The following is a 24844-nucleotide window of genomic DNA, read 5'->3' as shown; positions in this document are numbered from 1 at the left end:
GCTGTACAAAGCACTTCAGCATTAGAAATTGAAGTATATCTACAGGGGGGAAATCCTCAATTTAGTTTAAAAACAGAAAGTGAAAAGGGCATTTGAAATCAGGTGTGAAAACATAAGAATAGTGAGTTAAATAATATAATTAATGATTATCCGTCAGGGTACAATGCATCTATCAAGGTAAAATGAACAGAGTGGGGCATTTAATAATAATGCAAACTAACCAGTTTTAATGCTAATCACCTGGAATGTATGCGCCCAAGCACGAGCAGCGTGCGTGCGTGCGTGCATGGTGTGTGTGTGTCTGTGTGTCTGTGTTATAGCTATTACTGCTAATATAACAAGGGAACTTTATATAGAACTGAAAATGCCAGTTAATTACATTCCAGTTTTTGGATGTTAAGAATATTGTAGTTCTTTCTACCTACTACATTGCATGAGTAGGTAGAAAATTCAGGTGCTTAAAGGCTATTAAAAATGAAACAACCCTCCAGAACGCTGTCTTTGCAATAACTGTTTTCTTCTTCTCCAGGAGAGCACACAGCTGCTACAAATGCCGTCAGTGCAGTTTTACAGCTGCTGATACTCAGTCACTACTGGAGCACTTCAACACTGTTCACTGCCAGGAACAGGACATCACTACAGCCAACGGCGAAGAGGACGGTCATGCCATATCCACCATCAAGGAGGAGCCCAAAATTGACTTCAAGGTCTACAATCTGCTCACTGCAGACTCTAAAATGGGAGAGCCAGTTTCTGAGAGTGTGGTGAAGAGAGAGAAGCTGGAGGAGAAGGACGGGCTCAAAGAGAAAGTTTGGACCGAGAGTTCCAGTGATGACCTTCGCAGCGTGACTTGGAGAGGGGCAGAAATCCTGCGGGGCAGTCCGTCATACACCCAAGCAAGCCTGGGGCTGCTGACGCCTGTGTCCGGCACCCAAGAGCAGACAAAGACTCTAAGGGATAGCCCCAATGTGGAAGCTGCCCATCTGGCGCGACCTATTTATGGCTTGGCTGTGGAAACCAAGGGATTCCTGCAGGGGGTGCCAGCTGGTGGAGAGAAGTCTGGGGCCCTCCCCCAGCAGTATCCTGCATCGGGAGAAAACAAGCCCAAGGATGAATCCCAGTCCCTGTTACGGGTAGGAAGGTTTCATTTTTAAATAATTCATTTGTTTTGAAAGGCTAAAGGAGGAACACACATTCTTTCTATATGGGATTGTGTTGTGTGTGAAGTGAAACTTAATGATCTGTCTCAATCTGGGGATTTAGACTCCTAAGGCCAAAGTGGCAGCAAGTAGCTCATGTGTGTTTGTGTGTGCTGTGCACTTACTTGATACAGTGTTAGGCAGTCACTTGTTTGTCTTTGCTCTTAGCTCAGATTGAATGTTGGTTAATCATTCCTGGTGACTATGCAAAACAACAAGGCCATATTTGGAGAAGGGAGGTTTAGAATCCCAGAAGGATGTACATCTGTTACATTGAAATAACTAAATGACTTTTAAATTTTAAGCTGCTATGACAGTATATGGTTAATAAGGAAATCAGAAGAGATTTAAATCATTAAGAATGTAATGTCCTTGATGAGATGTTTATACAAAAATACAGTTTTTTAAAACCCACGATATTATTATGTACAAATGACAATGCTCGCTGTTGTCGAGTTGCCAACAAGAGGGGGAAGAATGAGAAAAGCCTAAATGTGAATAGTGTGCAAAGCGGCCAAAGAAGAGTGCCATGCATTTGATATGAACAGGATCTTTTAGGGGGAAAGACCTAGTTCCATGTGGATAAAGAAAACAAAACCTCTGAGTAAGGTAAGATCCTCGATTGCTCTCTTCATACTCTGTAGACTCAGCGTTGTTAAAAAAAAATTTAGATTTTGAAAATTCATAAGGTCCCAATAAGTAGTAGTTGCTCAATGCCTGACACACCACCTCTTGGACATTTTACCTTAACTCTGAAAGTTTTGAGCTTTTCTGGATGATTTTGAAGCTTTGTTTGTGCATAGAAGGTAGGATCAGAAACTAGCTAACCTTTACAAAAGATCCAGTTAGGAAATAGAATTCCATTAGCCCCGTGCTTTGACCTGCGGGTCATAGACCAGTCAGTTCTCTCTGGATGTATACTGGGAAGAAAAATTGCTCCTCCCAATGTCTGCTTGGCTGCTCTGCTCTCATTTCCTGCAAATTCTCTGAAGCCTATCTGTGCTTCTCAGTATTCTCTAGCGGAGTTGAAAAACGCCCCTTAGAGGTGCACAGTTAATTATAAAAGCTGTTACCTTTCCCATCTGTAGTCATGCCCTGGAGCTAAGAGAAGGGCTTGAATACAGAAGAGGAGATGCCCCCTGTACAGAGAGAAACAAAGAATCCTTCCTGGAGGGAAGAAGCAAGTTTATTATGAGTAACTTCGGAGAAAAGAGAAACAGTTTCTGTGCCCTTCAAGAGGGGGTTCAATTTAGGGAACTCCCTTCCAGTGGATATACATGGAGCTGCATTTTTATAATTGTCAATATTTGTTGTTTTCTCAGCATGTCATTACTCCTCTGGCCTCAAGTGACTTACGGCCTCTGGTTATAAGGCAGGAATGAAATGTCCTGTGTTTCATTACATTCATACTGCATTTTCAGAGTATGGTATATTTGGGGGCCTTATATCTATATCCCTGGAACCCCTTTCCTTCCTTTTTCCACTTAAAGTTGTTTTCATCCATGACATCTTCATTTGACGCCATATTGTTTGACTGTTTCTGGAATATTACCTTTTCTGCCATTGTTTATATAGTCTAAGACTTTGAAATGACAATTTATTAAGCAATGGTATAAGAAACCTGAGTGTAGTGCTTGCATTTTTTCAGCAAGATGGAGATGATAATACTTTTCTAAAAAATTGTTTTTCTCAATTCCTCCACTTCCTTAAATCCCTGATTTCAAGTTCTATTGCATCATTTTAACCGCCTTTTCAGTTCCTCCACATTAGCTGCTGAAGTAGGAAACCTTCAGCAAGAGACTCCTTAGCTATATTCTACAATAATAGCCAAATTCCAACCCTATGATTTATTATCTTCAAAGGCTGTAATCTACTAAATTTCAGAGATCTGATAAAATTACATTAATATATACATATACATGCATATGCATATATAAAAGGAAGAGCATCGAATCATTCTGTGGTTGTAATAAAATTTAAATCTTTTAAGATTAACATTTTATATTTGAATAGTGCTTTTGGAAATCACCAATTTTATTGGATATTTGGAATAGGAAGGGTAGCCAATTTAATTTATAGTGCAACATTTAGGTTATTAGCTGTATATGAAATTTTCAGTGTTTACATATCTTAGATGATGCGCTTTTCAAGACACCTAACAGAATTAAGAAACAGCCCATTCTGATTATGAATTTGACACAAATTCTACTTTGGTGGTATTGGTATTCCCAAATTATCATAGCGAATACATACCTCTAATTCGTTACCCTGCCGGTGGTAGAAAAAAAAAAAGCAGAATTCTGAGGTCATGTTTACTAAAGGCAAAAAAAAAAAGTACTTGAAGTTTGTAGTTGCAGAGGCATAGTTATTACTGAAGATGTCCTGTAATAATTTAAAATACACCATAGAAATAGACAAATATAATTTACATGTTTTGAACAGAAATTACAGTAGTATATAAATATGCCTACAGAATGCATATTTATATATTTTAAACAATAAAATAGAACTCGAAAGTAACTACTTTACAATTATTTGGAAATTGTAAGCAATTGAAGGGATGTAAACTATCAGATTTAAAAAGTACCTGTTAAATTAAATAGTTTATTCAACATAGCATTAATAGAGCAAGTGTATTAATACATTTATATATCCAGTTTCTAATGCTAAGGTAAAACTTAACCATTTAAAAATACTATGCAGAGTGATATCACGAGTTAAGTATGGAAAACTTGCACAACAGAAAATGTTGATTTAATATAGTTCAATACTATGGTGGTAAATATTTAACATTTTAAAATAAAAGGCCTAATGTAGTTAGAATTGTGTTACAAAGCACATAATTAAATGTTGCTTTTAGCATATTAGTCTTTCTGATAACTTTTTTTTTTTTTTTTTTTTTTTACTGGTTTTAGCAATGAAAGTTTGCTGTACTCCTCAAAGTGAGGAAGGAAATATAAGAATCACAAGAAGAGCTAAAATTTCGAAATGTTCTCTTCATTAACATTACTGGTTTTCTCCTTTTTTTGGCCTAGGCAGGGTCAGTGTTTGGCTTAAGTTTTGTGTTCAATATGATATCATTTATGTGTATTTTTATTTAGTGAATGTCTATATTTTTCCCTTGTTATTAGTACGAAGTTGATCTTGATATAAAAATTTTAAGTTGCATGTGCCTCTTTGTTGACTACTGTGCTTTGAGTATGACAAAAGGCACATTGCCATAAACTTGATCTTATAAATTACTCTAGTAAAACTAGACTTCATGTTGCATATTAATCACACAATATTTCTACAAAATTTTTGAGTATTTTCTTGTATTAGTAGGAAGAAGTAAGGCCTTTAGAATCTTTGCTACAAATAGTCTCAGCTTATATGACAACTTTAATTTATTATCTTAACATTTCTAGAATAGATCTTATAAAACATGAATCACCTCGTGAAAGTGGTCACCAACATTTACTAATAATATTTTGAAAACTCAATGTTTTTGAGATTTATGGTTTAGGTCTGTGAAGAGGTTAGCATGTTTAAAATTACCTGTGCTAAAAGTATAAGTAAATTATTTAATATATTCCAATAGATATTTCTTAACCCTTTTAAACTAAATAGTGTAGTATAGTCAGCATTCATGTAAAGTTGTCTACTTTTCTGACAAGTTTTTTTTTTATGATGCACATCTACACAAAGGTTTTTATTTTTTAGATAAACTTATGCAGATGCAACTGTATTAATCTTATTGTTTCCTGAATAAAAAATTCTGGATTTTATTTTTGTAATGGAATTTTTAGATTGGATATTCCATTGCAGAAAATTTGGCTTTTTAGCTGATAACTATATGAATAAGGATCCAAAAATTGATGATTAAATTTCACAAAAATATTAACCAACATCGTATAGTTTTTCATTTGTTAATAAAATACAGAAGTACAGTTAAGCTTATTGGGTTAATCTTTAGGGGGAGCTCATGGCAAATCAACATTCAGGTAAATTCCTCCATGTTATTTGCCAAAACAGAATGTTCCAGATAACTCATAGCTCAGATTCTTACGTAGGTTCAAATGCTGTAGTTATTAGAGCACTTTTTTCTTGTACCTAGAGGAAAGATAAATCTCCTTGAGATTGATCTTGGTTTCCAGTTTAAATTTAGGAAAGTCTGTCAGTTGTAACTTCTACATTTTGTGCTGCTTGGCTTCAGCAAAGATGCTCAACCATGGGCCTGGGGAGTTGAGTTCCAAGTTCTGGAAGTTGAGTTCCAGCTTGAGCCACTGACTTTCAAAGGAAGGGCCTCCCGGGATCTCCGTTCATCTGTTGCTTGGAGAGGATCATACTGCCTGCCACCCTCACAGGAGTGTTGTGCAGCTTAGTTAATTAACGTTTGTCAGGCCATTTGAGATCCTCAGATGCAGAGTGCTAGATAAGTGGAAATAGTCTGATTATTTGTTCGTTTTGTAAGTGTGATACCAGGACAGTACAATGCGAATGTTATTTCCCCTTTTCTTCAGCAGCGTTAAATTTATAGTTTAAAGATTGTTGATACCGGACAGACTATTGAGATGCAAAAATGTTCTTTTGGGGACAGTCAGTTGGCAGCCAAACAGACGTTTAAACAAGTGACAATGTTGAATGCCTTTACAACCACTGACAGAAGACTGCAGGAGCTTTTTTTTAACTAAAGATGGTCTGAAGTGAAAAGTGATATTAATTGGTTTGCTTCATATTTAATTAACATGAAAGCAAAATTCCAGTTTTCATAGAGGTAGCACTGACTTAACATAATGTTTACGTATGTAACTGTTTTCTCACCCGATTGGAACTTTTTACTTGTGCATAAAGTACCAAAGAGATCAGACTATATCAGGAAAAATGGGAAGTATATACCTTTCTAAAAACTGGTTATGAAGCCGTGACTTTAGGCACTGTTAGTAGTTTCTCTTTAGGTAGCAGTTGATATTTTCTTTGCCTGAGAGTAAAATAAATAATTAAAAATTATTGACTATATGCAGAGATGAGGAATCCTTGCACATGTCTGTGCTTCTGTGCTATATAGATGTATTTCTGTTGACATCTATTTGAAAAATATATGATTTAAATTCACATATGTTTCAGTTGAGATTTAAAAAATACAATCCATGTATCAAATTCATTATGTGTAACACCGAACATGACAATTCTGTTTTACCATGTAAAATTTAAGTAGCTTTTTCTTGTTTATTGATTATTCATCTTTTACATTTATATACCATCTTTGATAGTAGAAAACAACTAAAACCAATTCCATAGGTATAGAAGTTTGGTTTTATTAGTTTGATTAATGAGGTTTTCAAGTAATCTAATTTCTTTTCTATAAGTCTACGTCATTAGCCCACACATTTTTTAAAGCACTTTCTTTTTTTAATGCACACACAATAATTGTACGTATTATGGAGAACATAGTGCTGTTGCGATACATATAATGTATGGTGGAAAAATTAGGGTAATTTCCATATCCATCACCTCAACATTTGTAATTTCTTTGTATTAGGGACATTCACTATTCCAGCTATTTGAAACTACATAATATATTACTATCAACTACAGGCATCCTACAGTGCTACAGAACACTCAAACTTACTCCTCCTGTCTAGCTGTAACTTCATATCCTTCAACAGATCTCTCCCTATTCTCCCTTTCCCCCTACCCTTCCTATTCTCTTATCTTCGTTCTGTTTTTGGTTTCTACGAGATCAACTCTTTTTTTTGTTTTTAGCTTCCACATGTAAGTGAGAACATGCAGTGTTTAACTTCCTATTCCAGGCTTATTTCACTTAAAATAATGTCCACCTGTTCTATTCACATTGCTGCAAATGACAGAATTTCATGCTTTTTTGTGACTGAATATATTCCATTGTATGTATTTACCTCATTTTGTCTATTCATTTATCTGTCGTTGGACACCGAGGCTGATTCCATATCTTGATTATTGTGAATAGTGCTGCAGTGAACATGGGAGATAGGTGTCTCTTTGATATACTAATTTCCTTTCCTTTGGAAAACTACTCAGTAGAGGGATTGCTGGATCATGTATGTAGTTGTGTTTGCGGTTTTTTGAGGAGCCTCCGTACTGTTCTCCATAGTGGCTGCCCTAGTTTACACTCCCACCCACATTAACAACACTTGAAAAACAACAACAACAACGTTTTTGTAACCTAGACTGTTTGTGAGGTCTGGCATAGTTCTGCTGGCCCAGGTTTCTAAAGCAGGTGAAGCAGATGTATCTTAGTGAATTGGACTGTAGGTTTGCAGCCACTGTGAAATGTTATCCTTTAGCACAGTATCTGTTCATTATTTCCTGTATAACTATCTTTCGCTTGGCTTCTCTTTTCCATGGACTGCATGAGTCAGGAGATAACAGGGCCCCCAAAAGGACCCATTGTTGAGCATTCTTAGATGTTGGAAGTGAAGAGTATACAGAAGGTGGCCCAAGTTTCAGGAGCACAGGGCCAGAATAATTCAAAAATGAGGTATGTAGTGTTGATGTGAATCTGGTAATTTTCTGGCAGAGCCCAGTCTGATGGGTCCGTTTTACAGGTCCATTAATACCTAAAATGCCACAACAAAGTTATATTTTGGATTTTTGTGGATTTTGTTATTCTCACCAAAAAGGTAAATATTGTCTCCATTGTCTCATATATATATGATATATATATTCTCCCTTCCCTTAGATTCTGTTCAAAAACTTTCCTTGTTTATAGGCAAAGGCATTGATTAGTAGAATGCTCTGCCTGTTAAGGAAGCTTGGCAAGCTAAGTGCTGCTGTATCTAGTTGTGTTATTTATTAGTTTAAGGAAAGGCAAATTGTTTCACTGATATTTGAAGACCCTTTTTCCTTTTGGAGAAGCAATACTATTTACAGATTTTTGTTATGAACCATAATTTACAAATACAAGGAAGTCTGGAACACAACTTTATATCAGTGGTTAGGAGTGAAGCAAAGGAATCTTAGTTTTGTTTTGTTTTTCTGACAGCAGCACACTTGTGATAAATTGAGCGTTTGGCATCATTGTTCATCTCAGAATTATTAAATGCCTCCCTCTCACTTGTGATTTTATATGTTAACTTGCTTCTTTTAAAAAATATAGTTTCTTAATTTTGAAGAATTCCTTTGGACCTATTAATTAGGAAAAGTATAAACCATTTTCTACCATGGAAATGTATATATGTGTAACATCATGAATAACAAGAAAATGCTAAGTATATACAGTATAGACATCTATTTTTAAAGGCAAAATACACTTTATAATTTTGCTAACATTAAAAAAGGTAGTGATTATGATCAAACTTTTATGAGAATTTAGGTACAAAATGGAAAATTTTTTTTTTTTTTTTTTTTTTTTTTTTTTGAGGCGGAGTCTCACTCTGTCGCCCGGACTGGAGTGCAGTGGCCAGATCTCAGCTCACTGCAAGCTCCGCCTCCCAGGTTTACGCCATTCTCCTGCCTCAGCCTCCCGAGTAGCTGGGACTACAGGCGCCCGCCACCTCGTCCAGCTAGTTTTTGTATTTTTAGTAGAGACGGGGTTTCACCGTGTTAGCCAGGATGGTCTCGATCTCCTGACCTCGTGATCCGCCCATCTCGGCCTCCCAAAGTGCTGGGATTACAGGCTTGAGCCACCGCGCCCGGCCGGAAAAAATTTTTAAAATAGATTTCTGGTTAAAACAATACTTTGTGTGAAGGAAGTGATAAGATCCTTGGCAACATGATTTATTGAATTGCGTTTGCCTGTAGTGTTACATTTAGTTAAAATTTTTATGCAAGACTGATGCTCAATCATAAAAAAAAGTCTTGGTAGACAAAGCACATCACATTTCAGAGAATTAACTTTCTGATTGTAGCTATATACATTGGGTAACACAAGAATACCTGTTTGTAGCTATCAAATTCGAATTCCTAATGAGAAAGAAAATCTGGTGAAACTACTTTAAAATAATCGTATAGGAAAGCATTACAAAAAATACTTGGTTAAAATAGAGGGATATTTATAACTGGTTGTCAAGTAATTTAGCATTCAGTTTCTAGAATTAAGCTTACTGCCTTTCCATTAATTTATTACTGGATGGATTCCTTTCATCTTCACCAGAACTCTTTGAGGTTGAAACTATTATTATCCTCATCATTTAAATGAGTAAACTGAGGCTTGGATATTAAATATTTTGCCTAGATCACACTGCTCATAATGGCAGAGATTAAATTCTAGCTCTGACAATTCTACAGTCCCTGCTCATAACTGTTGCTCAATATGGTTTGCTAATAAATACTTGGGTCACTGTCTACAATTTCAGAATTAATTTGTTTCATCTAAGCATACACATTTTTATGTGTGTATGTACGAAACAAAAAAATAGCTTTTTGAAATTATATAAGTGATACATGCCTATTGCAAAAGAGTTGGATAATACAATACACTGCAAAGAAGATGAAAACCACTCATAAATCCCAACCTATAAATACTTTTGTGTTCATATTTTGGCATCTAATGTATCCTTTATGTATATTTAAATATATATTTTATTCAGGTATAGGATTATGTACCTCACTGTTTTATAATTTTCTTTTTTAATTTTTCAGTGTATCGGGGACATCTTTTCTCATCAACGAATACATCCCACAGGGTTCATTTTTGTGCCTCATTATACCACGGAATAGTGACATCCTAGTATGTTTAAGACATTCCCTATTAATGAATATTTAGGCTACTTCCAATTTTTAATTATAAAGAGCATTTTGAAGGACCTCCTTGTACATATTATTCTGTTGCTTTATCATCTTTTTGGGATAATTTCGTGTAGTATATTTCCAGTTATTTAAATGAGAAAGTACATGATTTATAACAAAAGGTATTTAATGTCCAAGTCACTGTTATCTAAAGGGATAATTTTTAAGCTATAAAATAATTTGGCTCATAAAAAATGCATGGGGATAATATCCTAGAAATATTTAAGGATTAACTTCTAACTCATAAATTGTCTTATTTAATGATAGATGCAAAAAATTAGGAGAAAAGCAAGTGGCAATTCTATCACATATATAGAATACAGTACATGCTCGATACAAGGTAAATAGTATAATAATCTTACCTTATATTGCATATGCAATGTAGTTTATTCTTTAGAGAAATCGATTTGCAAGAAGAACTCATTTTCTTAAGCAGAGTTGAGTCAAGGGTTTTAATTGAAAATGGTCTACTCAGACTTTACCTTTCTCGGGGGAATAATTTCTCTCTTTTCTCTGCTTTTGCTTTGCCTCTGTGGATGATGCTCCTGCTACTCTTCACAGTTTGTCAAACCAGTTTTGAGGTTTTCGCCTTCCCCAGATGTATGTTGGATGTATGGGTCATGGCATGGGCTTTGAGGGAGTACAAGAGAAAATAATTGATTTCTCTTTTCTTTAAAATAATGGCATCTAATTATCTTTGTTTTTATTTGTTGCTGAAATATATTAAATGCATATTGATTCTGTTAAGTATTTTTCTTTGATAAAGTTGTCAGAATGTCAGAATATTCTTTCTTTCTGTTATTGATGCCTAATATTTCATACATTTGTGAGGTAAATGTGGTTAGTTTTGCAAACATAGAATAAGTAATGGTTAAGTCAGGGTATTTGGGGTATCCATTATCTTAAGTATTTATCAAAATTTCAATGTGCTGGTAACATTTTAAGTCCTCTCTTCTAGCCATTTTGAAATATGCAATATATTGTTGCTAACTATAGAATATTATTACTGTTTTTTATGAAAATTTGAAGGAGCAGGAGCAAGAATGCTTTCTGAATTAACATTGCATTTGTGCTGCCCATATGCTACAAATACTGATTCTCAGGCCACTCTTAACCATACATTCATAAAAATATGTATGATGTTATTTCTGAATGTTTAAGACAAACAGGATAAGCCACTCTTCTATATGGAATCTAAAAATGTACAAACACTACGTTTGAAAGATACATTCACTTTACTTAAAAATAATTATTTGCTATTTTTTTAAAAAAGACTCAGTGTGGAACTTTTGAAACAACCTCTTTTGTACATTGAACAATGAAAAAAACTTTACTTGTTACATTTTAGAAGTATATTTGTTTTTAAAAGCGTGGTATAATTGAAGGCAGTACTGGCTATATTTTAGGAGATGCACATATTTGACTTACCTAAATCTTAATGTCAGAAATTGGCTACCCAAAAGTTCCCTGGTAATACAGGAAAATCTGTCCTCTTTGCCTGACTTACAAACTCATTCTAAGAAAGTTGGATTTTATTTTATTTATTTATTTTTGACACGGAGTCTTGCTCTGTCTCCCAGGCTGGTGTGCGGTGGCACGATCTTGGCTCACTGCAAGCTCCACCTCCCGTGTTCATGCCATTCTCCTGCCTCAGCCTCCCCAGTAGCTGGGACTACAGGCGCCTGCCACCATGCCCGGCTAATTTTTCATATTTTTAGTAGAGATGGGGTTTCACCGTGTTAGTCAGGATGGTCTCGATCTCCTGGCCTCGTGATCCACCCGCCTCGGCCTCCCAAAGTACTGGGATTACAGGCATAAGCCACAGAAGCCGGCTGAAAGTTGGATGTTTTTAAAGTGTAAATTGTCTGGATGGACAGTCTATGGTCTACAAATTTACTATCCAGCTAATACACTGTCACAACTTCATGCTGTGTGACTACTGGGTGTTTTTGAGTTTTGAAAATCACAGCTTTCCACAAATTCACATGTGATTTAAATATTTTTGAAGAGTCTAAAATATATACTACCGTTTGAGGTTCCAGTTGGGTTTGGAGGTAGGTAAGCTCCACATTTAACTCTGGCTGTGGTTCAGGCCTGCCTGTATTTTATTTTCTGGTAAAATTAGATGTTATGTTTTCTTTTTGCTCTTCCCTTGTGATGTAGTGGAAAGTGCTCTGGATTGGAGGAAAGGAGGCTTTGTGTTCTAGACTCACTTCGTGACTAACTAGCCGCGTGACCCTGGGTGAGTCACTCAAGCCTCATACACAGTTTCCTGCTTTGGAAGATTATAGTTTGAAGTATGCAGTTTCTCAAATCTCTTTACAATTGCAGCGTCAAGCAAATCTAGAGTGAAGTGAATTTCCTCTAAAACTTTAAGCATTCAGATCTATAAATTGATACCTGAAGCAACTTTAAGACAAAAACCTTATATTTTAGACGTAATGATGCTGATGTCCAAAGATACATATATATATGTATATATATGAACTACAAATTCTTAAATATGATTTCCAGCCAGTGGCTGAGAATCCATAAGTTATAAGCAGCTGTCACACATACAGTCTGAAAGCTTCAAAAATTATATTCTTTGAACTTACCTCCTACAAGAAAGTCCATTCTTTGGAAACAACTTTGCTACAAAAGAATCATATTAAGGGGCTGCTTATGAATGAAGTTAAAGGGAAGTAAGCATAATGAGAAAATAATTCTGTGAGAAAGTGACATGCTTAAAATCTTCTTCCTCAATTTCTTGGCATTGAGCGATGATGCCTGTTTTGTTCACAGTCAGATGTTCAAGTCAGAATTTTGGATGCAGAAACTAATTTTAGTAGGTGGGGTGCAAATTTCTTATGAGTCCACGAATAGACTCTAATCCCAGCTGTTTCATTACAATTATAAAAATAAAATTGGCTGTGAATCATTCAAACTCTGTTTAATGGATGTGAATAATTCAGTTTCATCCCACGGAAATCTTAAAACTATAAACCTATCTTTGTTCTTTATGTTCCTTCAGAGTTCATATGTCATTACTCATATATGAGTTATTTGAAGTATAGGTGGTCATGATGAAAGTGACCAAATTTCTACTTGGCTCCTGTGGGTTTCAGGAGAGGAGGTAGCCTCTAGGGTGAGGCTAGGGATTAAGTGGAGAAATAAATTGGAAAAAGTCCAGGAAAAGAGAAAAGGATGTTAAATTAGGATTTCTTGGCATTATCTTTCCCATTAAGATATATGTTCATTATAGACATTTTAGAAAATATAAACAAGCAAAAAGAAGAAAATAAGTTATCAACGTTTTTAATGTGTTTACTTCTGGACACAGACACACATGGCACACTCAGACATGCTCACTCACACACATAGACATACACACACAAACATACACACATAGACATGCACCTGCAAACATGGATTTGTACGTTTATTATTAAATAACTTTTAGTTTCATTTTCTAATAAATTATATACTTTTTTTTTTTTTTTTTTTTGGAGACGGAGTCTCGCTCTGTCGCCCAGGCTGGAGTGCAGTGGCCAGATCTCAGCTCACTGCAAGCTCCGCCTCCCGGGTTTATGCCATTCTCCTGCCTCAGCCTCCCGAGTAGCTGGGACTACAGGCACCCGCCGCCTCGCCCGGCTAGTTTTTTTGTATTTTTTTTTTAGTAGAGACGGGGTTTCACCATGTTAGCCAGGATGGGCTCGATCTCCTGACCTCGTGATCCGCCCGTCTCGGCCTCCCAAAGTGCTGGGATTACAGGCTTGAGCCACCGCGCCCGGCCATTATATACTTTTTTATAACAGTTTATATTCTGCTACATCATATTTATTGACTTCATAGAATTTCACTATATGTTGTACTAGCTGTCCTAGAAAAGTTGTCTATTGATTTCTTATTGTTGGACATTTATTTCTAATTTTTGCTATTATCAGTAGTGCCACTTTTTTTTTTTTTTTTGAGGCGGAGTCTCGCTCTGTCGCCTGGACTGGAGTGCAGTGGCCGGATCTCAGCTCACTGCAAGCTCCATCTCCCAGGTTTACGCCATTCTCCTGCCTCAGCCTCCCGAGTAGCTGGGACTACAGGCGCCGCCACCTCGCCCGGCTAGTTTTTTTTTTGTATTTTTAGTAGAGGCGGGGTTTCACCGTGTTAGCCAGGATGGTCTGGATCTCCTGACCTCGTGATCCGCCCGTCTCGGCCTCCCAAAGTGCTGGGATTACAGGCTTGAGCCACCGCGCCCGGCCAGTAGTGCCACTTTTATTTAGTATCTTTATAGCTGAATAATTGCAACTTGCAATTATTGCAATAGTAGAGTTTATTGGCAACCGTAGGTCACGTTACCAGATCGTGTATATATACTCCTGAGAAACAGGAAAACAGTATTATTTCTTGGCTTTCATTAATTCAAATTGCATCGCAGTGATAGCTAAGAAGTAGAAACCCTAAAGTTTTTTTTAAACATTATTATAGGGGAAAAAGTGAATAACTATGATGATTTGAATAAAGTGCATTTCTTGAGCACCAGCAAAGAATCAGTCAGGTATCGATTTTACTTTCATAATTGAAAGATTTCTCAGTCACTGTGACATTCAGAGAATATTTCATAGGACAATGCACTTATAAAGTTATACATATGTGGGGATTTACCTCCAAAACATTTCTTAATGTGTCAAATTTCTTAATGTGTTTTGGTGAGCACATGAAGTCGATGCCAGGAACTACTCAGTGAAGTGTTTGGTGCACAAACTGAATTTTGAAATATTTAAATTTAGTTTCATTTGCTTACAGCTATTTATACAGCTTATTATAAGATAAGAAGGAAAATCAGGTGTTACAGTAAAGACTACAAAACTATTCTATGTCCTTTCTCTTTTCAGTTGCTTCTCCAAGCATTAGACTTCTTTAGGCAAAGTCCTTTCATAACACTAAAGATTCACTGTATTTGGTAGTTCATGAAATTTTAACAAAACACACTTCTGTTTGTGGAATTGGAATGCATGTTGGTGAGTGTCCGAATTTAAATATATTGTTACTTGTATGGATTCAGAATTTATTTTCAAAGAACAGACATTCATTAGACCAAACTAACCTATACTCAAACTTGAAAGAAATAGAAATAGAAGAAGTAGAGAATAACTTTGTAGAGTTAGTTCATGATATACTGGTCTCTGAAGTTTCTTGTTGTCTGGTAAATATTAATTTAGCACCTGCTAGGTTTCAGGCAGGAACTGTGGAAGAACTTATAAGGGGTATGAAAATGAGTAGATCAAGATTTCTGTACTCAAGTTATATACAAATAGCTGTAGGTGATAAGACAGGTATGGTGACAGCTAAAATACAATCAGATTTCCATAAAAGAGGTGAAGGGAGATGAGAATGATTATGATTGTTTAAAGAGGAACAGATCACATTGTGTTCAGAGAATTGACTTAGCTGTCCCAAAAGATTTTCTGAGCTTGTTTTTGAAAGAAAGACTGGACTTTTAGCAGGTGAATATGACAACATGAAGGGTAAGCCATATAGAGGAAACAATGTAAGTTACAAGGGACAGTTTCAGGATATGGAAAAGAGAAAATCTTGATAGAAAGGTAGGTATGGTATAGTATGAGGAGCTAAGACTTGACATACAGGTTAGGATAACTTTCTAAAATGTTTATTTGAAAAACTTTGTCTCAGAAGGAAATAGGGAACCATACCAGGATTTGGGTGAAGGATAATTTGATCAAACCTTTAATAGGGTTGACATGACCATCTTAACATAGGTTAGCATGGAAAGGAGATGGACAGGGTTGAGGTGACGAAGACTTATTAGGTTGATCTCTTACTCTATGAGTAATAACAGGGAGCCCACACTAGGGTAATGATGTTGGGAAGTGATTTCTGTAAATATGCTGGGCAGACAATCTTCAAGAGTTAGCAAAGTTGGTATGTGCGGGTGACAAAAAAGAGGCTTTGAGTTTTGATGACTGGAAGGAGACAAATGATAGCTAATCTAGCTAATCTTTGATAAAGACTAACTATGGGCAAGGCTTTACTCTTTGTTTGTAGTAACTTATTTAATCCTCATAATAACCCCTTTATATAGATGCTGTATTTTCTCCATTTTACAGAGAGGAAGTAGAGCCTCAGAGATGTTACGTCATTTGTCAAAAGTCACCCCGCTAGTGAATGACTGGATCAAACTGGATCATGTCCAAGTAGCCTGGCTTCAAAGTTCACACACTTTACTATATTTATTCTTTTTCTCTTTTTTCTTTTCTTTTCTTTTCTTTTGAGATGGAGTTTCGCTCTTGTTGCCTAGGCTGGAGTGCAATGGCACAGTCTCAGCTCACCACAACCTCCACCTGCCAGGTTCAAGCGACTGTCCTTCCTCAGCCTCCCGAGTAGCTGGGATGTGCCACCACGCCCGGCTGATTTTGTATTTTTAGTAGAGATGGGGTTTCTCCATGTTGGTCAGGCTGGTCTCAAACTCCTGACCTCAGGTGATCCACCCTCCTCAGCCTCCCAAAGTGCTGGGATTACAGGCCTGAGCCACTGAGCCTGGCCTGTATTTATTTTCAATGTATCATTAGCAGAATTCTAGAGTTAGCTGTTTTGTGAGGGTAAAATAATGAAGCTGGTTTTGTACTAACCAAGTTTGTAAGGATTCAGATGAATATATCTAATGGATAGCTGGAAACATTGGCTCTCATGGGGAACAGAGGAGTTGGAATGACTTCCAAATTAATTGACGTTCATTTAATAATTGAATATAAACTGAAAGCCTAGTTTGTTCAGAATATTACAGGAGCAACATTACCATGACTAAGCTATAGACACTGATTCTTTAAGTCTTTTGCAAACCAGTAACAAAAATAATATTCAATAAACCGATTACAGCGCAAGAAAAAAGAGTGACAGGTACCACAGAGCGAAAAAAAATACTAAAAAAAGAAAAACACAACATACAAACAAAAACAAAACCATAACAAAATGTTGTAGAAATTTAGAAAAGGAAATGACCCCTTCTCAATTAATCTATCAAGGCAGGTATTCCAGAAGAGGTTGCTTATCAGTTGGTTCTTGAAAAGTGGTATTTGGAAAGCTTAAGAAACATAGTACACTAAGGAAAATGTACATATGTACATATTTCCATAGTACATATGGAAAATCTAAGTCAAGGTTGAACTTTTCACTCCAACTAAAAATCTACGTTAAAAAAATGAGTGAGGCCCCCTCTGCAGTGAAAGTTACTATTTTGACATTTGTGAGATCAAATGTTAAGATCCTCTGAGTATGTCAAAATCTTTTCCTAATTGGTAGGATTCAGAAACACCACAAAGACATGAGTGCTTTAAGTGTCTTATTGTAACAAGCTAAACTAAAAGAAGAGTAAGTTTTAGAGCAGAAGGTGGGTATTTAAATCAAAGTCTAAAATAAAAATTTAATTGTTTATGTAAATAACTTCAAAATGTTTATTTTCTTTTAAATATATAACTATATATGTAGGGTGTGTATATATGTAAATAGTGCTTATTCAGATATAGGTAAAAATAGCCCTACTATTTAGGATCATATATTATCAAAGAAAAAATATACATGACAAAATTCTTGAATACATATTTAAAAATGAATGCCATATTTACTGTGCCTGTCTGATAGATTCACTATATATAAGAACTATCAGATTTTAGTTTTATTCATTGGTGTTCTGATTTACTCTCTAATCATTTCTCTTAGATTTAACCCAGTGGCTCATTTTCAAGTCTTGTTTAATGTCTTATTTTATAATTGAGAAAAAAGAGAAATGCTTGCCTGTGATATATCACCTGTTATTTAATGGCTAACACTGTTACATATCTTAATACTATATCACATTAAGTCATTTTAAAAGCATTCTGCTTTCCCTTTTGTTTAAAATTCCTACAATCCCTGGGATATTGGTAGGGGGTTAATGGAAGTCTTGATTAAAATCTTCCAAGCTTTAAGGCTTTCAGTTCTTGTAAACAATTTGGATCTGAGAGATAGGCCTATTTATGACTTTTTACTAGCCTGTTTACCCATTTAATGTTAAGAAAAAAATATGCTTTTTAAAAGTTTTGTTATAATAAGTACAAATTAAAATGCCTTTTGAAAAAATTAACCACACTTCGTTGTGTGATGATCACAGAATTTATGGTAGTTCTTTTGAAAATTCTCTGAAGATGTATTATAATCATTTTAAAAGTAAAGGAACTACCCTGATTATACCAGTTTTCCATTATTTTAAACAAATCTTTTAAGTTTTATATCTAGATTGCTTTTAAGTAGTTATTCCCAAACTTGAAGGACTGTGAACTCTAATCATAATCAATCTGCACTTGTGTCATAATAGCTAACCTAACTATAGTGGGTGAAAGTCTTGGAAATAGGTAACAATACAGTTGGAGTTTACACTTGGGCTCACAGTCCCAGTGCAGATGATTGATCCAGTGGACCAGCCCAAGCTAGTCCGATCTTTCTTATGACTGGCAACATGGACTGCATAGTATTCTGGTTTGGTCCGAAGTCTTGGTTATTCTATTTTTAATGAACAAACATGATGAGTTTCAAACATGGTGGTTTTGATTTACATGGGATTGAGTTGGCATGCATGTAGTTTCCAGTTATGATTTTAATGTATCAATTTCATGGCAATGTTGGGGTTTGTGTGATACTCCCTGGGCTTGAAATTGAAGTTCATTGAAGTGTATGTGTGTGAGTGTGTGTGTATGTGTGTGTGTGTGTTTGAGGTTTTTCCACTAAAAGCAAGGAGCCTTTAGACAAGTATGGGACACAGTAGAACAAAGATATGAGAGAAACTGCAAATACTAGTTCTTTTAATTTATCCATTTGCAAATTTTCCTCCCATACCAGATTTAGAGCTCCTGAGGGCAGTGCATTTTCATATTTCTGTTTCTTGTTGGCCCTGTTATACTGCTAATCTTTTAGGAGGTCTAGAATCAATATATCTTTAATTGAATAAAATTACATGAGGAAATATGCATTTTTTAAATTTGGAAAACCATATTTTATTTCCTATATGAGACTGCCATACCGCCTGTGTAAAGTTTCTACCATTAATTAAGTTTATAATTATAAATTGATTATTAGTTGAATACTCTTTTTAGGACTGATGAATTAGTAAATTATTACTTTGTGCATTATTTCCAGTAACTTTTAGGGTATAATATTATCTAGTGAGTTACTTACTCTGGGAAAAATCAGTTACAGCAATTTAGGGTTCATATAACAATAAAAAGTATTTGAGCTTTAATGGAACATCCTAACACTTGATATATATCTATATCTACATGTATATCTATATATATCCCTTTTTCTGAGTTATCTGGTGGAACAGAGATTTCTTAAGGTTTATAGAATTTTGTGACACAGGAATCTAGAGACACAATCTGCCAGTGCATATCTAGGTTTTAAAAGTTTCAGTTCAAATCTAAATTGTCTATTTTTTAAATCATGACTCCAAAATTTATTTTTTATATACCTTCTTTTTTTTAAATAAAATTAACTATAGATTCAATTTCGGTTGAACTTAGTCTTCTACACAGCTATATTGTTAGTTTATAGAACACAGTGCTACCAAGTGTTGAAACAAAAATGTGAAGAATGATTTACCATACCAATATACTGCTTCCTTCTAAAGAAGGGAGATATTTTAGAATATTAGATACTGAGCTCAGGATAACCAAAAATGTATCATGGCACCATTTATCTAGATCATTTTATGACCAACTCAGAGAAGCAAAGGCATATAGCCCCGAAAGCGTGATAAGAAGAAGGGAAAGATACTAGTAGATATTATTGCTTAAGCCTGCAACATGACTTAACTAGAGACAAACCTGGATAGGAGAATTTGAAAGCTTTTGTGAACTCAGGAATGCATACGATGTTTGTACTACAATCCCAACCTCATCATCTTAATCTCTTTGCCTGGAAAAGATGAATAAAAGTACAGGTTATATTTATGAAACTGAAATCTATGAAGGCGTGGAGCTCTTTTCCACAAGTGGGAGTTCTTGTCTGTTTTCTTGACCCTTTAGCAAATTAGTGGAAGTAAAGGAGGGAGAGAGGGTATAGCTGTATGGAAATAAAGTTGGTGAAGTATTCTGTTCTTTTGTTCTTAGCCTTGATGTTGAACTATGCCTACACTATGCTATCCCTCTGGTACCAGATTTATTGCCTGCCAGGATTGGAATTCATGCAGAGAGGAAGGATTCATGAAAAAATAATCAAAGTCAGGAAAGTCTTTTTCTGTAATCTTGTCTCATACAGTGAGTTATTTTTGTCTGGGTAGTTTACGGGGATGTAACTCCTTCAGTCATCTAACCGTGATGTAGTAAAAGTCATTTGCAGGAAATGAAACTCCACTTTGTTACTTTTTTCACTTAAAGGCTAATCTGATTAGCTTTAAAACATTTGTTCATCTTTTAATTCAGTATTTGTACGATGCCTATGGAAGACATATGGATTTAAATAAAACTTGGCTAACCATCTGCCGATAAGGGAAAGTGAGATGCTAAATCAGAGAGGCAGGAAAGTCTATTTCCGTAAAAGCTATTTTGATCTGAAATACTGTATGTAGGCAGTCTTACAGAGTATTTTAATTGGGAGGATATTGATGTATGCTAGTAAAAGAAGTGTATTTGCTGATATGGTTGAAGTTATGTAACCATTCAATTTCTATATAAGTTTAGAGATATGGAACTATGTGAAATTTTGGTCATGTTAATTATATTTTTTCCCTAAAAAAGACATTTGTGGAAAAAGTTTTTCTGATGTAGGTTTTAGAGCAGTGGCACATTTTATATCTCATGCCAGAAACTAGCACATAAAAGATCAACTTTTCAAATAAATTAACTAGAAATAAAGAATTTATTCAGTGCTAATTTGTTGATTTTTTTTTAATAGTAAACTATGCTTTAAAAATTTAACTCTGGGGAAATTAGAAAGAAAAAAAGAATATCTTTTCTCATGATGGTAAAATGCTGATGTATAAAGCTGAAAAATTTACAATTATGTCATATTTATGTTTTAATTTAAAATTGTGAGAGTTTAGTCATCTAAGCATTAAGAAAGATAAAATATCTGAATTGCATACACATATTTGCATATATATTCATGTATATACATTCAACTTAACCTTCATAAATAAGCCTTATTTTTATTGTTCAAATTAATTGTTCATTCTTTCATAAAGTGTGTCTGGTATGTAGTTCTTGCTGGGGGAGTACAAGGGTCAATAATACATGCTATCTGCCTTCTGGGAAGAAGTATGGTAATGGGTCAGGAATTACACCAGTCACCATCAGTCACAGTCATCATCTCAGTTAATCCTCTGAATAAACATTATGATGTTGAGCATTGTCAACTCAATTTTAATGATGGCACTAAGGTATAGAAAAGTTAAATAAGTTGCCCCCAAATAACACAACTGGTTTAAAACTCTCTGTATGAGAGGTATTGAAATCCTAGCCTCTTACAACTAGAAGGTCACTGTATTAAATACTCTAATCCCTGAAATATCATGAATGTTGAAAGAGGATTTAGACTCTACTACACAGCCACCCTGAAAGAGCTGCAGGAAGTACTGGGAATTTTATTAACATGGTGGATTGCACATTAGGGACAGAAATGGACCAAGGAGCACATGTGAAGTCCACATTGATAGAGGTGCCTGGTATGGGCTCCCCATCTCTGCCCAGATGATGTAGTTGTGACCTGCTGGGTGGCGCCTTCTTGACAAGGATCCTTGCTTTAGATATTTGGAATATTTTATGTTATCAAGCTATTTAGAAATTTTGAGTCACTGCAAAAGTGCTCATTCCAAATTCTATTTCTTGCCTTTGCCTTGAATCCATGTCTGAATATTTAGGAAGATTCGATATTGGTATAGAGAGGTATCAATTTTTATAATATTTTATATTCACAAATAAGCAACCTGTTTCCATCCATTAAAAACAGTGTTGCCAAAGATATCTTGTTCACAGATCCTTCTTTGCCAAATTCCTGGAAGTGGAATTGCTGTATCAAGGACAATGCATGTGAAAATGTGGACAGGTAATGCCAGATTTCTCCCCCCCTTTCTAGTAACAGCAAATGATTTGAGAAGTAATTGTGTCCATTTATAATTTCATTAAATTAGGATGGAAATGAAGGTAGAAATGAAGAATCAACATGTGGAAAAAATATGTCTGTAACTAGGAATTGATGTACTGAATTTTTCTGTCCATATTGATGTATTATTCCCTTGATGGCATTTTTTTCATTATTCAATATTCAACATTATTTCAACATGTGGTGAATCTTTTTATTCATCTGTCTCTCTGTATCTGGAACAAGTATATCTTGAATATACCTGAGGTCTAAAACTTGGTGTTAACCAAACTTTCCTCTCAGTGGTGTAAACTGCCATAGGTGGCAAGAAATATTCCAGGGAAAGAAATGTAAATTTTCTCAAATGAAAAGATGTGTGGGTTTATTTAGGATAAAAAGCAGAGACATAAATGCTACAAACATATATGGTATTAGAGTGATTATTACATTTATCCTATCAGGTTTTGAAGCACTATTTTTGCCTTAGTTTCTTGCATCAATTTTTCTCTTCATTTTTCCATCTTATCTCTTTCCTTTCACAGAATGGTTTGATGAATTTATAGGCACTAAGCCATTTTTAATTACAGATCTCTTGAAAACATATCATCTGACTAAACTTCGAGATGAAATAAAAATGTGCGATTATCCCGATTTATTTTAACTTTTGTAACTGTCTCAAATTTTTACAGATAGAGGATCAAGTTACAGATAGAGGACAAAAGTGATGAAAGTCTGTTTTACTTTTTCTGTTTTCTGATTTCTGGAATATTACCATTTTCCACATCTTTTCTGACCTTAAGAATGCCAGCTGGCAACTAAAAAAGAAAGAAGAAGAAAGAAAAAAGATGCAAAACCAACAGCAAAACCCAGAAATCATGGCTTCCCTAAGCCATGCCCTTGGCACTGCCCCTCCTTTAGTACTACATAACCTGGAGCTCACTAGCAAGGTTCTAGATCTGGATCACTTCCATTTGCTATTTTGCCAACTGGCCTTGAGCAACAGGTGTGTATTCTTCTTGTTGCTTCAGGCTTGAAGGAACTGTAGGGTAGCTTCTGTCCATAATTCTGACCACTTGCCTTTTGGCAATCTGTTTAGTGGCTTTAGGCTGTTCTATCAAGACCATCTTGTAGACTGGGGGTTGTCCAGAATTTTATGATACTTGCAACGTTCTGACCACCTGCTAAGACTTAAATGAACAGGCTAAGTGTAGATATTCTTTCTTTCTCTCATACTTAACTTTTGCCCACACACATTAGTATCAAACATGGTATGGTAGTACATATGTCTGTAATTCAATATGTACGGTTTTCTTTAAAATAGGATATGGCCACGAATTTGCTAAAATCTATGCCATAGTATGAGGATAACTTATTGATAATATGGTACAAGATTAGGTAAATAATGTTGTTTATATGATAACTTAGAAATTCCCTTACCTTGAAGTTTCAAGTAAATGTTTTTCGTCCTTTTAATTTGGTGTGATAAGAAATATTGCCTTTGGTGCAATCAGAATTATGTAGCATGATGCTTCTTCTTGGTGCTGTTATTTTTACTGCAGTAAATATTTATTTTAGTTGGCATTGTTGAATTACCTCATTTGTGAGCACAGCTGGTAAAGCTATGGTTAAATTTTATTGCTTTTACTCTTAGAATCACTGTCTCAGCTACTTTACCTTGGAGAGAAAACTTCTACATTTTCCACCAAATTACAGAAGCTGAGAAAATTGGGTGGAATTTTTTTCTTTTTTTTCTATTTAAAATGTGGTTACTTTGTAGTACTTTGGCGAACTCACTAGTATATGTATGAAAGCACACGCTTATCAAATGGAAAATAAAATCAAAACAAGGAACTCCAGTATGTTTAGTAATAAAGAAAACAAAAAACCTGTCATTTTTTCCAATGCAATTAAATACAAAGAGACCACTAATATTACATTTATCTAATTCATGTCTTCTCGGCAATATGAACCATTGCAGATGTTCCTCCACCTCTATAGAGAGGGATGTATGCTGTCAGACTTTACCAATGAAATACGCAGTTGGGATTTTGGAAATATTTTGCATCTCCTTGCAGGGTAGCCTGCTAAAAGACAGTGTTGTAGAACCATTTCCCAGGGCCTTCTAAACTTAAAAAAGAAAAACACCTGTAGCTGTCAGCACTACTTTCAGCAAACAGTCCACATTGTTACGTGTCATTTAACTACTTTCTGCTTGTCAGCAGGAGTCTTTGTTTCACACCTAAGAGTTGTCACATCAGAAATCAGAATAAAGGCCTAAGGTCTCTATTCCCATAGGGCAGTAACATGTTATGTATTATTTTCCCCTAAGTATTCTCCATCGACTCACCTCTCTCCTGGAAAGCTACATGTTGATTTGAAGCCCCTATATATATAGCGTAGGATATGAAAAAAAACATGTTTGACTTTTTAGTGACAGTCTTTTCAAGTGTATGCGTCATTATTTATAAACCTATGAATGTAACATTCACTGGAGTTAATGTGTTCACAAATATACCATGGGTGTGGATGGTGGCCAGAAAAGTATTATTCCTGAAAAGAACACAACTATGTAAGCAACTCCTGTATTTTGACTACTTGCTATAGATAAGCACGTTCCCCTCATCCAAGTCTGCTACAGGCATGGACAGAAATCTTGGGGTACCAATATTGTAAGGGGCTTGGTTGAATTCAGCATTTTGGCAACAAAAACTGGAAAGAAAGAATTGGTGGTCCATACGGTATGTGTCATGGGCACTATCAACTGTTTAAACATACACCAATTATTTTGAAGCTTT

General features: G+C 35.3%; 1 protein-coding gene across 5 annotated transcripts in view; it reads left to right on the top strand.

Moving 5' to 3' along the window:
- Window positions 1–24844, top strand: part of TRPS1 (transcriptional repressor GATA binding 1) — a 261099-nt gene that overhangs the window by 81832 nt on the left and 154423 nt on the right. For all 5 annotated transcript variants that reach the window (XM_033203219.1, XM_033203222.1, XM_033203221.1 and 2 more), the window contains one exon: window positions 530–1133. In XM_033203219.1, coding sequence (XP_033059110.1) covers window positions 530–1133 — 604 coding nt within the window. The remainder of the gene's footprint in view (window positions 1–529; window positions 1134–24844) is intronic.

Source organism: Trachypithecus francoisi, unplaced genomic scaffold, assembly GCF_009764315.1.
Source record: "Trachypithecus francoisi isolate TF-2019V2 unplaced genomic scaffold, Tfra_2.0 Lachesis_group7, whole genome shotgun sequence".
NCBI classification, from domain to species: Eukaryota; Metazoa; Chordata; class Mammalia; order Primates; family Cercopithecidae; genus Trachypithecus; species Trachypithecus francoisi.
The sequence above is the reverse complement of the archived record's forward strand: the minus strand, read 5'-3'. Positions and strand labels throughout refer to the sequence as shown.